Source organism: Corvus kubaryi, unplaced genomic scaffold (assembly GCF_017639235.1).
Source record: "Corvus kubaryi isolate FWS band 111438036 unplaced genomic scaffold, C.kubaryi_AGA036_p1.0 37357, whole genome shotgun sequence".
Lineage (NCBI taxonomy): Eukaryota > Metazoa > Chordata > Aves > Passeriformes > Corvidae > Corvus > Corvus kubaryi.
This window is the reverse complement of record NW_024581117.1, coordinates 9,338,340-9,353,944: the sequence shown is the minus strand read 5'-3', so window position 1 is coordinate 9,353,944 and position 15,605 is coordinate 9,338,340. Positions and strand designations below refer to the sequence as shown.

General features: G+C 39.5%; 1 protein-coding gene across 1 annotated transcript in view; it reads left to right on the top strand.

The window, feature by feature from the left end:
* Positions 1–15,605, top strand: part of LOC121667058 (rap1 GTPase-GDP dissociation stimulator 1-like) — a 31,638-nt gene that overhangs the window by 10,097 nt on the left and 5,936 nt on the right. The window contains exons 2-9 of the mRNA XM_042033182.1: positions 1,439–1,549; positions 2,375–2,497; positions 2,656–2,781; positions 4,374–4,502; positions 5,653–5,778; positions 6,505–6,648; positions 10,771–10,905; positions 12,501–12,626. Coding sequence (XP_041889116.1) covers positions 1,439–1,549; positions 2,375–2,497; positions 2,656–2,781; positions 4,374–4,502; positions 5,653–5,778; positions 6,505–6,648; positions 10,771–10,905; positions 12,501–12,626 — 1,020 coding nt within the window. The remainder of the gene's footprint in view (positions 1–1,438; positions 1,550–2,374; positions 2,498–2,655; positions 2,782–4,373; positions 4,503–5,652; positions 5,779–6,504; positions 6,649–10,770; positions 10,906–12,500; positions 12,627–15,605) is intronic.

The window sequence follows — 15,605 nt, the reverse complement described above, 5'->3', positions numbered from 1 at the left end:
ACAAAAATAACTGTCTTAACAGGGTCTGCTTCAATGCCCCTGCAGAAGCATGGAATTAAACACAAGGACTATTGAGGAATCAGTCCCAAGATGGTTAAATTAATCAAGTTTTTATAAATTATCTGATGAAGTCTGAGGAACTGACTAAAGACTGCTTTTACAATAGAAAGCCAAAATTATTGAGGTTACCTTTACTGGAGCCTGTGTAATTCAATATATTCATAAGTGACCTAGAAATAGCAGAATAGAAAGGAGTTTTTTGATTATTTGGAGTACTCAAAATTGAAATTTACTGTAGAGAATCGCAGGAAAATTGTATCATCCTGCATGACTTGGCATAAAGAGGCACATCAAGTTCAGTGCCTGCAAATGCAAACTACCTACATGGGGAAAAGATGGCCAAATTCTAAAGGATGGTGGGGTTTAAGTAACTCCCTCTGCCCAGAAGATAATGGGTCATTTTGATTAGCTGCACAAAAGCCAGTCTCAAATAGACAAAGAATTAACAGAGTAGAAAACAAAACATGACAATCTCTGTCTTAATCCCAGTCCACCTGAGTCTTGAGAACACTTTCAAATTCTAGATCCTCACCAAAAAGAAAAAATAAATAAAAGTGAACTGGAAAAAGATTCAGGCAAGTTATCAAAGTTTCTGTAAATCCTAAGCCAATTGGCAGAGGAATTGCAAAGGAGGACTATAACAAAAATCCATCTGATTATGACAGACATGGAAGGGCAAATAGGGATAATTCCTTTCTCTTACTACAGCAACTCAAAGGCCATCAACTCTGACCTTTTTGGCAAATATTTTAAAACAAAGGAAAGTGTCTTCCTCTTACAACAGTCAAACTGTGGAACTGAATGTCACTGTGTGATGTGGAGATAAGAATTGTGAATTAACTTATACAGATAAAAAAATTTTCGAATACAAGTTGATCAACATGTATTAAATGTATATTGATGCAAATACTAGGTATGTTTCTAAAGGCCAAAGTTGACAGAAATAAAGGGAGAAGTATTTGACCTCATCTGTTTCTTGTATTCATTTGGGGCCTGCTACTGGCCACTATCACTGTAGGTACCCAGTTAGCTGAGCTGCAAGTACTGTCTTTATGATAAACAGGTATTTGGAAATGACAGACTTGATTTGGGTCCTGTAATTATTCCTCTCTCCTTCCCACCTCAAACTCTGCCACAGTTATTATATGTTAATTTCTGTTTCCAGACAATTTATCTCTACATGTTTATGCCTGCACAAGAGCTATGTGCTGTATGAGAAGTGACCAAGCCTTTGACCTCATGCTCTTGGATTAAATGAGCATATTTAGATCTTGACCCTTCAGGAAATGATTTTATAATAAGATGTTAGCACTGTTCCACAAGGAACTCAGTATTTTCCATGCTGCCTCACTAGAGTTTTCTATCCCATTCTGTATAGAAACCCTGAGTAAGCACCTGGAATACCTTGGGCTTTGTGAAGATGACACAGAAGCTGAAGATCAGATCCTTGAAAGTTTGAATGGGATTCTCCTGGCTCTTACTGAAGATAGTTAAGTATCACTTTGGATCACCAATTTGCACAATTCAAAAGCATTAATTGCAGGTTTTGACTATTGTGATAGTCTGTATTTCAAGGAGTGATTGCTGCTGGAACTATAGCTGTCCTCAGGCTGTGTTGCTTTCTTTTATCTCTGTATAAAAATCACAAAGTTACTGGTCACTAAAATACCTAAAACTCCAGAGAAATTCCAGATTTAATATTCTATTTACTACACACTCCTAGGATTAATTTAGAGTGACCCTATCAGGTCAGGCATTTAAAAAGCAGTTTCTAGTCTACTTACACAAAAGTCCCTAAAGCCTCTGCACAGTCTCCTAAAATGACGTAAAGCTGCATTTATTTGAGTCTCCTGGCAGATGGTGATTTACCACCTTCAGGACAGCTGGCCATATTGTCAAGGAAAAAAGGCTATGGGAATTGTCTGCTCTAATTGCTAGTTTAATAAAAGATGCTGTGCCTAGATACAAAATTAATTGCTAGGCCATACCTCAGGAATAGTATCTTAATCCCTGACTTCCCATGCCTTATGCAAGCATCCTTTTATAGTCCAAGAAGATGAAACTCTTTTCCTCTTTGCTTTGCCACCCCTGCTTCAATTCAGCATAAAGCAGAGTAATCAGCTGGAAGCACACTTGCTGCAATTCAAGTAGATGACTGTGCCCATATATTCAGAGTGAGACAGACTTTAAGAACCTTGTTAAATCAGAGCCTTGGATCCCACAGATACCCACTCAGAGCTCCAGGAAACAAAGGAGCATGTGAATAAAACAGCTGCAAACCTACTGTAGGTATTGCTAACACTTATCATTGCAGAGCAGAGATCCTTCCACCTACTCAGAGAGACTGGCATCTTCCCAACTTTGGCAAAAATCCTGAAGGGCAATCCACAATGTGCAGTGAAAGCAGCCCACGTGCTTTCAGAGATAGCCAAAAATGGTAAGTTGTGCTCAAGTATTACTACAAGGCATCTTACAGCACATTAGCTGTGTGTTTTCATTCCTGAATTTTGTTTCATGGCTACCAGCCATTGCTATTGCAATTGTTTCATTCCTAAATTGCAAAAGCTTGGAATTCCCTCTCTTTTATCTATGCAGAGGAAATGAAGAAACCATGTATTGAAGCAGATTTGGTTCTAACACTGATACTTTTGCTGGAGAGCACAGACCAAGAAATGCTGCTTCATGCTGGGAGGGCCATTGGCCGTATCTGTTACGATAATCGTAAGTATCCACTGAAAAGAAGCTGATTTTCCCTGGCTCTAAGGCATTACTTTAAAAGGCATTGTAACCTGTAACTCATAATAATTTTATGAGACCTGAGCACATAATGCACTTCAGCCTCCAGTTAGGTATACAATTCACACAGCTCACACAAACCTGGCTGAATGCACCCTAAGCACTGCCTAAACTCTGGGTTTCCCCCCTGTATTTTTGACTTCAGGGTAGCACATCTCTGTCAGAACTGCGTTGCAATTACAAGAGGAGCAGAGCCTCATACATATCTTAATCAATTTTGCAGAACTGCCTTGGGTCCAAATCCTGAATGGCTTGGACTTCTTCCAAAGTAATAAGAACATCTATAAAGGAAAGCACTTGTTTAAAAACCATGTTAGAAAAAACCAGACTTAAAAAAAAAACCAAACCAAACTGAGATATCTATCTATGCAAGGAGTGGTCTTTTCTGAGGACCACTGCTTGTATGCAAGAGAGCTTTGTGCTCCAAAGTACCTGGACACCAGCTTGCCTGCTGTCTCACAAACTAAACAATTTTCATTTACTTGCCCAAACCGTTTAAGATTTTTCTTTTAACTCCCAGACTGACCAAAATATTTATTGTATACTGAAAGTAATATGGAAATTTTCACCCAGTATCTTCTATCCACTACCCACTGCCTTCAACCTATCTTCTCTTATCCTTCTGGTGTGGATCTGCACAGCTTTACTTAGAAAGCTGTGGGTTTGCCTCCCTGCACTGTTCTTATGAAATCCAAATGTGATGGGTACCTGGTATAGATTCCACTAAGCTCCCTGTGAATTACATGTATTTGCCAGGGAATGACACATAATAGCTTAAAAAAAGCTTTTCCTTGCAATAACACTCCTGGCTCATGCAGCTCCTGTATACCAGCATTGCTACAGCATATGGCCATACTGCACATCTGCTTCCCTTCTGGCAGAGCACAGGCCCAGCACAGATTTGCCAAGACGACTGTGATGTGCTTTAATAAATTCTATTACTAATACAGCAATAAATACATCAAAGAGAAGAAAAATTAACTTCACCATTCCCTGTCTGAATTTCCATTGCCCATGCTACAATAGCACCCAGATCCTTCCTGGTGTCTGCCATACATGCTGTGACCCAAGCAGGAGCCCAGCTCTCAGCAAGACACTGCTGCACAAGCAGTGCCCTTGTGCTGGTAAGAAACCATCACTGGCCAAGTTTGTATCTTATAGTTCTTGGCATTCTCAAAATCATTTTAGATATTAAGCAAGCATTCATTACAAAACTAACTACAAAAAGAAAGAAAACAGTCATCAGGGATTTTCCTCAGCAAGCACATGTGGATGGAGACAGTGGCTTAATTACTTAAGTCAAAGTAGAATCAGGAGGTTTAGCAAAAATTTGTTCCAAACTTGCATTTCCTCCATACACACATTAGCCTGAAGCTACCACACAAAGGCTTTACAAATTCTAACAGTGTGAGAAAGAACCAGACTACATTACTGCTAAGCATCTCAGCTGGACCCTTTCCACTGATTTAATCAGTTCCTGATTTAATCACCTTTAACATCTATGCTTTGCTGACCAGGTGACCTTCAGGAGGAGCTGGTGAAGGTTGGAGTAATCCCATCACTGGTTCGAATATTAACTGACTATGCAGAGAGTGAACCACTTGTCCACGTTGCTCTATTGGCCTTGTACAATCTTGCAGACCTTGGTAAGTAAGGTCTTTTTTAAAAGTTTTTTAAAGTTTTTGCATCTTAGAGCAAAATATCATCTCCACACTGTCACTGCACTTCCATGCCCACACATTTGTTGGCTTTGTTTTGTTTTTCCTTTGGTTTTGTGGTGGGGCGGGGGTGGTGGTTTTTTGGGCTTTGTTTTTAACACATTACTGATACCTAATCAGGAACTGGCCACACTATCTGGATTGGAGAAATAACTACTCTTCTATGGAGCAGCAGCATTTACTGGTACTACATTAAAACAATTCAGATTTAACAGACAGGTTTTGGCCCCAAAAGAAGAGATGGCATAACTTCATATAATAAATTGAAAATTTCAGCTACTTCAGAGATGGTACATTAAAAGCCTGTTTATTAAAATCGCATTTCTATTTAATAATTAAGTATCCATACTTACTGAAACAGCTTCCATTTTCATTTACACAATTTTCAAAGCAAAAGCTTTGAAATCCTCTGATTTAGAATATATTTGCCCTACTTTACACAAGTTGTGAGTAGTAATAGAAGAAAAAGACCAAGTACAAAATTATTATCACTCTCGATATATGGTCTGGCTAAAATTTGATCTACTGCTTCCTCCTTTTAAGGGGAGAAGCAGGGAAGGGGACATGGTATCACACTGTCACATTATTCTCTAAGTAGGTCTGTCCTTATTATAGCTCTTACATTATTCAATATATGCCATTAAAATGTATTCTCTGTCAAACAGTGGCAAGCTTTGCTAACATACATCTTGATGGTGTTTAGGAACCCAGCAAGACTAGAAGCCCCTAATCAAGGCAAAAAATATACTACTACAGCAAAGTGACATGTGCTAATGACACTTTCTTGTGTTAAATAATCATACTCCAGGTGGATTTGTAACAGTCAGGTAAATTAAGCCAGGATTAATCTGACACCTATGAGGTCTACAGGAATTACAGAAAAAACAGTTAAAGCAGCTGGGGGGAGAAGGGATAGAACTTTCCTGTCTCAGTGCTGTCCAAAGAAATAGAGGAGTCTGTCAGAACAGAAAAAGCCTTCAAAAACAGTGTCTAATCACTTCAGATCATAGAGAGATATGCTCTAAACATTTAATCAAATAAAGAAACATTCAAAATCCTGACTTTATCACATGTACAGATTCAGCCAAGGAAGCTCTAAGCATGACCAAAGTTGCTGAACAGCTGGTGAAACAACTGAGGAGAGCAGAGAGCCATGAGAGGTTAGAAATTGTCTTTGAGGTCCTGCAAGCACTTGCAGAAAACGGTAAGGCTCCTTTTGGTCTGGGTGGAACAAGGGGAGACTGGGTATTGAACTGGTTTAAGCTCTGGGTTCCAAGTTTGCAATGGGAGCCTGCTAATGGAACTAGTAACCCTTTCAGGAGAAAAAAGCCAAAAGAACATGCAAGATCCTGGCCTGAACAACACTGTAAGAGGTGAGACAACAAAGAAAGGAGGGAGAGAGTAGCACTCCACCGCATTTCAGTAGATCCAAAAGACAGCAGATTCAAATTTATTCTCCACGGTGGGTAAGAGGAAAGCAGCAACACAGATCGTATTTTTAATTTAAAAAATCAGAACAACTGGGTACCAAGTTCAATTCCTGTTTAGGTCATTTACTTAAGAGCTCGACTCTCTGCTCCTTGTGGGTCCCTTCCAGCTCAGAATATTCTGTAAATCTGTAAAGATGTGTACTCTAAGCAGCAGTGCCAACATTGGTCCACTAAAAATATCTCGATATCTGACACAGATTTTAAAGACATGAAAGCTCATGACTGGCAACACAAATGTCAAAGACCAATGCAGAAAGTTTTGCTCATTCTGCCTTGGTGTCATCCTAGCTCCAGAAAGCTGTTACAAACAAAACCAAAACAGTGACTGCACCTGAAAAAAACACTAGCTAAAGTTCAAGGATTTAGCTTTCTATTTAGTTTGAAATGCTTCCACAAAGAGCCAAGAAGTTTTTAATGTACTTTTACTGTGATCTCTGCAGATGCTCTGAAAGTGCAGTTGGTGGAGGCAGGTGTGGCAGAGGTGCTGTCTGAAATCCTGCTGAGGCTCCAAGGCAGTTCACAAGCTGAAGATACATGCATTGTGAAGGCTGCATCGGATCTCATTGTCTCTCTGCTTCTTGGAGGTAAAAAAGGGAATATTACAGGCCAGGTACATAAAGAATCAGCATCCAGAAGTCCCCCACAGCAGAGGAGTTGCCATCTTCTCTGTTGCTTTCTTTTACTTAACAGGGACCCATCCACAATCTCTTTTATCATCTGTACAGGAATCCTTCTCAGGCACCACACTTTTCATTTCTATAGCCTAGAGCCCAGTGCTTGGGCTACCATGCTTCCCTTCAGGCACGTACGTGCATTGCCTCAGGTGATCTAAAATCCCTGTGTCTGTCCCTGGCCAGGACACAAAGGCCACGTGCAGGAACTTGAGCCATTGTAGCTGTACTGTGGCTATAAGGTCACACCCTGCTTCTGTAACTTTACTTCCAAAGCTGGCTCAAGAGCCAGTCTTAAATTTGAAGCTAATCACATTGAGTTGCAGGGTATTGAACTACTCCCCCATTCACTATTCCAGATCTGTTAGGTACTTTTGAGTATCTGGGTTAGCAAATGAAATGTAGTAACTTCTTGTAGTCCAAGTTCTGCATCTATCTATTAGGAACAGACTACACACATTGGTGACCCAGATGTTTTACTAAGACTTTAAGCTGATTTCAGGAACAACACAAAAAGGCTCAAACTTTGTTTATATTGCTGCTATGCTGTATTTTGGGTAATACAGATTAAAACATCAAGAACTGGACACTTACACTGCATCCCACCATTCTCAACCCCAAAGCAATCAACAACAAAGGTCTTAAATTATTAACCTTTACAACAATCTAAGTCATCACTTAATGACAGAACAGTTCACTTTGGGGCTAATTATAATCAGCTATGAGATATTCTCTATTTCTCATAACACAAATAAGTACATACAGAAGGTTTTTGCCTATGGCTGTGGCATCATCTCTTAGAACATGGATACTTGCACCACATCCAGACACTTGCAGCTACCAAGACAGGGGCAATGCCTATTGCTAATTTTACAAAACAAATTGTAAGGTTGGTTATTCTCTACCCTTCAAAGATGGAAAGCCACTGTTTGTGAGTGCAGAGAAAACCAACACTATCAGATTTCACTACTCCCTGGTTCTGAAACAGTTGCATTCTTTTCTGCAGACTGGAGACTTGCATGCTTTTAAGTTATAGATGCTAGTGATACTAAAGTATTTGGGGGCCATAATCGTGAAAAATGGGTCAATCAGGTAGGCAAGCTTTTGCACTTTTCTTTTTCCTGAACCACACCTTATTACAGGGGAGACTCTGGAAATATTTCATCGGGAATATATTTTTTAGAAATAAACAAAAACAAACAAAAAAACAGCAAAAAAAACCAAACAACAAAAAACCCCAACCAACCAACCAAAAACAAAAAAACCCACCAAAAACAACACCACCACACAAACAAACAACCCAAAAAAACCACCCCCACACAGTTATTGATGTTTGAGGTTTTAAATCACTTTTCCGAAAGGGAGGGCTACTCAGACACATTGGCAGGGGGGAGAGAAATCTCAAGATAAGCCATTTTATCTTTCAATTCCTATTATAGAAAGCAATGAGCCTTTATACTATGCAGAGGGAAACAGAGATTCTTATAAGCAGACTCCTGGAAGGCATGCTGTGCTCAATCCATCAGCGAAAGATCCCCACCACACTTCCTGTCCTTTGTCACCGACAGCTACCGTACTTGCTTCAAACAGTTAACAAAATTGCTCAACTTTCTGCACTAATAGGTGCTTAATTATTATAAAAGATTCCCTCAAATCTGTCTGAATATTGGTTTTGTTGGGTTTTTTTTTTTAAGCAAGCTATCATCCACACATCTCTTCACCTCCACCTCAATCTTTCCAGGCTCCCTTTCTTCCTTGCCTTATACCTTGTTCTGAATCAGCCATTGTGCCTCATGGCTCTACAAAGGCCACGGAAGTGCCCCCAGTGCCTCTAACTGGCTATTTCAATTTACTCAGCTGAATGGCTTGCTTTGTCTCTTGCTCTTCTCCCCCCATCTTCCCCACCACAGCATTAGATGTTTCATGTGGAAGAAGCAAATAATCTCTCTCATGCCTCACTATGTGCCACTGATGTGTGCACAGTTTTTAATCTGGGAGAAAAAAAGTCCTATGGAAATCTGATCTCAGCATCAAATGACTTCTAGGCAATGAAAAGATGACAGACAACTTCTGCAGCTATGAAAAGTGGTTGTTCCTATCAGACTTTAACTATGAGCCATTAAATTGAATGTTCTGCTGCTATTAAAGCAAAAACTCCATAGGAGAAAAAAGCAATTCGGAGCTCTGAGACAATCAAAGCAAGGCAACCACTAATGGGCTCTGCCTATTTGCACTTTACTACGTGAGAAAAAAAAAAAAAGCTCTGACATTCTTCAGTTTGAGAGGTGGGGGAGAAGAGAGAAATTAAGTTCAATTAAGGTTAGTCTATATGAAGATCGAAATTTTTTCCCTGTAGAATTTTATCAGACCAAAAGAGGTGACCTATCTCTATGGAACCTGTTCCTAAAGTGGACTGGGCAATTTTTCCTCATATACTCTGATCTCCAAAGATTAGGAGCAGGCAAGAGAACACTTGAAGAATGATAAGCAAAACCATCAGCTTTTCACAATGTGGGCATAAAATGGTATCAAAAGATTTTTGCGTGAGTAGAATTCTAAGTATTTCACAGACTAACAGATCTCTCAGGAAAATATCCAATTACATTTTATAAGCATTTGACAAATTCTTATCTAACATATGTAAGAATACAGGGGAAAAACAGGCTACTAAGTGAAATGTTAAGAGATGAGAAGAATAATAAGCACTTGTTCAGAAGACAACATGTTCAAAGGACAACAGGAGTGTCTATGACTTGGAGGTGGAAATATCATCCAAACCAGCAAAGGTGTTAAAATTATTAAGGCCCTTTTTCACATGCTATACATACAAAAATTAGAAGCCTGTACACCTCAGTCTGTAAATTTAGTTAGAACCATAACAAGTACTAAAGATACTTTTGGCCAGACCATGTATTTGCATGAGGTGTGTACAGTTCCACGGATAACTCTTTATTCCAAGTGAACATGTAGTCTATTTAGTGTTCACACTGTTTTGCCATTTTTTAACTAACAGCCTTCACAAGGTAGGAGCACAGCAATAAGGAGATGTTCGTATGTGTCAGGCATATACTTCTCTTGAGGCATAACAAACTGCATAAAGGAAAATACAGAAAATTATTTTCCAAATGGCATCTTCAAAACACTTCCTTCAGAAAGGATGCCATCTGTAGCATGGAGGGTTTCCTTTTGCTCTTTAGCAGAACTTTCTCATTTCCTAATAAGGTGAGCTAAGCAGCTTCTGAAAACAAAGCTGCCACTTGTACAGAGCCAAATTCTCAAAGACAGAAGGAGACAGAGACATGCACTGACAAAATACTGCAGAGCATTGCTGGGGAAAGTGGTAGTTTTTTGGAATGGACAAATCTGATCCTTCACTTGGATTAAATAAACCAGATATCTTCAGGTCAGGTCATATTTTCCTACCTTTATATGAGTGCAACACAAATAGACTTTTCATTTCAGAAAGTGTGTTTCTCAAAAGAGGTAAGAAAAACCTAGCTCTGATTCTTTCAAGGAGTAGTTAATGATAACTTATTTCATAGAAAACAAGGAATAACAGCAGTACAGAACTAGTAATCAGATTTACTGTTGGTGGATAACATCCCTGGTTTCACAATAGTGTCTTAAATCAGTAGAATAGTGAAATTAAAGGAGTGTTAAAGGTATCCTGGGGAGAAATGGAAGATGCCACTGGTATTCTACTACATATATAGTGGAAAATACAGCAGCACTGAGGAAAACAAACAAACAAAAAGACTGGAAAACCTAGGGTTTTGAATTTGACAGTGACTGTCCCTTGAAAGCTCTCTTAAGCTAAACTTTACTGGAGTCTGTCTCAGCATCAGTTTACAGGTAGCTGAAGCTTACCTCTATCTAGAGAGCTGAAGGTTGCAAAAAACAATGCAATATCTATAGCCTTGATCTTAGCAAGACATGAAAACAGTCAAGACTCCCTGAATTCTGAATTTGCATTATTAGTTTCTGTCATTGTGTTTCTTACCTGTCTCACCTGCTTGGTTCTGCCCCTTTCTTCAGATAGCAGCTGTTTGCGCATGGTCCAGCTAGGAGTCATACACCAGCTCCTGGACCTGCTGGAGAAACACGTCCAGAGCAGGGACACCTCTGTCCAACAGGCTGCACTCAGTGCACTGCAGAACCTCGCTATTCCAGGTACAGTCTGAAGACAACTGACTCACTGCGATTCTTTGTAAAGATGGGTCATCTGTGCAGCTCTGTCCAACTCACCAATGCCAGTCCCTTGTGTTTTGAGGGGCAATTGACTTTTCCCCCTCTCCTGCAGGAACAAAAAGTTGAATAATTCATCAGGACTTCCTCATCTACATAGAGTTTAAATATCATAAACCGTAATCTCATTACCAGCTGCTAAAATTGTTTCATATTAATAGCATACAGCAGCTCAAGACAAAAAAAAAAAATAAATCAGAACAGGGTTTATAGCTTAAAATACAGAGTACAAGGTGGAGATAGCTGGTAGGGATGTCAGACTTTCTCTTCCATAAAGCCAATATTCACTGCTACATACAGAACCACTAAATCGTAATGTTCTTTGAAGATGCATTGTAAAAAGCTCAACTGAATTATAAAATATCAATATATTAATACAGAGCATTGTGATTATCTGTTCTGTTCAAGTCTATTACAAACGATTTTAGAGCTTTCCAAGTGTGTGGACACTTGAAATGCTATTCCTACACTGCAGTTTTCCTCATCAATTCATAAAAATATCTGTAATATCTGTTACATATTCTAACAGAAATGCAACACTTCTAGAAACACAAACTCTATCACTTTCAACAGTATAATCTGCTACCTGAAAAAAAAAAAAGAAAAAAAAACACTGAGTGGAAATCCATAAACATTAATTAAATATGGGTCAACACTTGGAAACAGACACAGAAGAACTCTTCAATTCAACTATTGATCTTAGAGAACAGATGCTTATAAAAAAAATTGAAAAAGTCATTATGGTCTAGTAAAATGAGTCAGTCTGTGCCACTGAAAAACAAGGACATTAAGAACAATTTACTTAAGAGGGTCTGCTTCCCAATTTTCCCAATAAAAGGACAAAGGGATATAACAGTCCTCTCATTTCACTGTCCAATCTTCCTCACTACTCCCCCAAAAATGCATGCAGAAATGGGAAAAAAATTGCTCTGGAGGAAGCAGCTTTTGGTAGCACAGCTAAGCAGTATTAAGACTCCTTCCAGACACGCTTATGATTATTACCAGGGATTACTGAGCCAACCAGTGGAGTAAAGATGCAAAAATGAGGAGAGGGAAGCACAGAAACAAAGGCATGAACAACAGGGGATCAGTGAGCTCAAATGTGAAAAGAAAATCCATTTTCAAGAAATATGGCTGAGTAAATCACATCTTCCCCCCAGTTCAGTTAAGATGAACTGGCACAGAAAGGTTTCCTCATGTGAGCGGGCAAGTGGATGGATAACCTATTACAACTAGAAAAAGGAAGAGAAACAACAATGTTGTGTTTTATGTACTTATTCTGGCCAGGGCTAAGTTCAAAATCAACCAAAATAACCCGAGAGCAGTTCCCTAGGGAAGTTTTAGCCCAACAGAGAAGTCTAAACAATCAGGTAGTCCTGACTTAATTTCCGAGCTCTCTAACAAGTTGAACTTTTTGCTAGAAGCCTAACACAGCACGCAGTTCACAACAGTTATATCTATATTTCAGATGTTTGTGTCATTACTGAGCCTCGCATCAACATCTCTTTTCCATGTTCTAGTTGTCAGCAAGGTTCAGATGCTGGAGGAAGGTGTTGCGGAGCAGATCGAGGCGCTTCTAAGGTCAGAGAGTCCTCCTGTGCAGTGTAAACTCCTTGGAACATTACAGATGTTAGCAGATGGTCAAGGTAGGCACCTACTAACGTTCACTGAGATCAGCTATGAACTCCCCTCCTCCCTTACCCTGCAAAACAAGGGCTGTGCAAGACTATGGGCTAAGTGTCCTCCTAACCTAATTCCACTCAATCTGGAGAGCTTCCAGCAGAGATTACTGCCAGAGGCTGCACACTTTCCAGACTGACCCAGTCAGCCTCAGAGGTAGTTGAGAAACAAACCACACAAAGAATCCACAGTAGTCGGTGAGAATGGGCAAAGGCCTTAAAAGATGATGTTTTTCACCAGAGATACAGCAGCAAGGCATGAGTATGATGAAAAAGAGCCAAGCTGTAGTGTCAAATCACAGGACAGCAAATCAATAAAGAACTAGAGAACATAAAAGGAATAAAGGGGGCTGGGTTGGAGAGAGGCAGGAGAAATTCATTTCTACCAGTCTTTCTATACACATTGGCAGTTTTATCGTGCTCATGTGGTTCAAATGTTGAATTTACTTTGCATGTTAATGTATTGGATTATCTATTTGCACTTCAGTTTAACACAGAGGGGGGTATGCAAAAGCAACAATAATCTTTCTGTGCACATCACTGCATTTTGAGAAACATGCACAATGTCGGAATTACATTAAGATCTACTTCAATATCTTAATATATCCTTAGGCTTACTTAGCTCTTACCAGAGCACAATACAAAAACAAGCATCGTGGGGTTTGGTATTGTCTTTCATATTGCCAGAGCAGCTGCTCTAGAGCACTAATCACTAGTGATCCCTTGATATGCAGGAATGAGATATGCCAAAACCAGAACCAGAATAGTTATGACCATTTTGTGACAGGAAGTGACAACTGACATGGGACAATTACAGACACCACTTCATTAATTATATGGAAGAAGATAAAACCTCACTCTCCTACGTTTCACGCTGCTTTCAATTGCACTACTGCAGGCACCCCTTAATATGACAGCTACTTGCATCTTTTATCAAATTAACATGCACAATAGAAAATTTAGATCTAGCCCTTGTATTACTTTCCACTGCTTCCAGTCCAGTGAAAAGCTGCTTTTACTTATATTTCACTGTGGTAGGAAATGAACATTACAAGATATACAGAAACCTAGAATCTTCCTGCTCTGAGGCTTTGAAGAAGTCATTTTAATGTCATTTCTCTAAAGTTGTATCTCAATTGTGACAGGGGGAAGCATTTAACATTTGAAATTGAGACATCACAGTAACACAGATCTAAATTATCAAACACTAAACTGTGGTTTTTTTTATTTACCAGCCCTAATACAAAGTTGGAATTTGGCAAAAGGTACAACTTCTAAATCTGACACAACATTATTATCAAAATGCAAAGTAGAATAAAATATGTAGGAGATTCAGTGTTTATCCATTCCCACCTCCGAACATAAAATTCTATCACTTTTAATTACCTTCTATTCTGTTTACCCATTGCCCTTAATTAACTCAGCCTGAAACTCTTATGAATACACATCTACTAAGAAGTCCACACTAAATTAGTTAATTGCCTTATCTAGTATAAATTCATTACTCTATCAGCAGGCATGCTGAGGCTTACAGACTAGAAGAGGTAGGTTTCTTCCTAACCACAGAAAACTGCAGGCAGATCTGTCACCTTCGTTACTATAAAGAGATGTTAACTCCTGGTTCTTCTACCATTTTACTTCAGAGGAGCAGAATAATTTGTGCACTTCAATAGCCAAAGGACTTTCAGCACAACTGAAAGTTCAATCCTATAAAATGACAAATTTGAATAAATTTTAAGTTAAAAGGTTTTCCTGTTAGGAAAAACTATTGGGTTTTATCTCAAAGAGCTCTACTGCCTGCCAAACTGAGTAAAGAACCTGCCTTTGCAACAAACCTCTTACACTGGTTCCATCCTCCAGCCTCTTTCTTCAACTTCCTGTACTAAACTGATTACCATGATCTCTGCAGACTAATGAGTAACATCTGAGTAGAAAGAAAAGTCTTGTGTTACAGGAGATAACATGCAGGTAGCTGTGCAGTGCCCTGTAACTCTTATCTCAAACTACGGCAGCTAGGCTATAAGCTCCCAGATTCCTTGTGGGATTTTGACCTGTGGATTGTTCCTTAGTGGACTGGACAAATTAAAAAGGAAGTGTGTGTACTTCCCCACCTCCTTCCCCCAAAACAGAGTATAGGCTAATTTACAGCTTCTTGAAAATATCCAGAGCAATCATGTGGTTTACTGACACTGACCTTCTGGTGCATGCTCTATTTGACCCTGCCAGCATATTTCAAAAGAAATGCAACACACAGAGGAAAGGGCCAGATAAAGGAACAGGAGCAGGGTGATGCCTCTATCAAATCTATCCCTTCTGTTACAGGTGTTAATATAATTAGAGTTCCACTTCTCAGGAAAAGTTATCTAGTGAGGTTTTTTCAGATGTCAACCATACAGACTAATATTTCTAGCAAGTCTTGAAATAGGATTCCTGAAACACAGGGGAATGCAAATTAAAAGGCTCTTCCACACTCAAGGGGAATTTCTGATGATGCCTTATATGTGGTTCAACACACATCCTTAAGACTCAGGTCATCCAATTACTGACATGCTGCAGTTCTGTACTAAGACTTGACTTCCCATGCTACCAACAGTAATGAATTATCACTGTAACAGCACAAACAGGCTCCCAAGAGCCCACGGTTACATTCGTGCAGGGCTCAAAGTGCAAGTGCAAAACACCAAGTGGGAAAGGGACAGGCCCCCTGAAGTATCGCAACAGAGTATTTGCTTTCATAGAAAGCTGCTCATTTTCAGCCCTACTTCAGCAGCCTCTTGAAAAGGATACGTCTGTTGGAACAGCTTGTTTTGTCCTTCCCCTGCACAATTCCTTTGGTAAGTATTTCCAAGATCCTTTAAAAGCCCAAAGCTTCAAGCAGAGTTCTTAGAGGATGCTGAATGCATGCACGGCCCTAGTGACTTCCACATTCACATTCCTGTGGCAGAC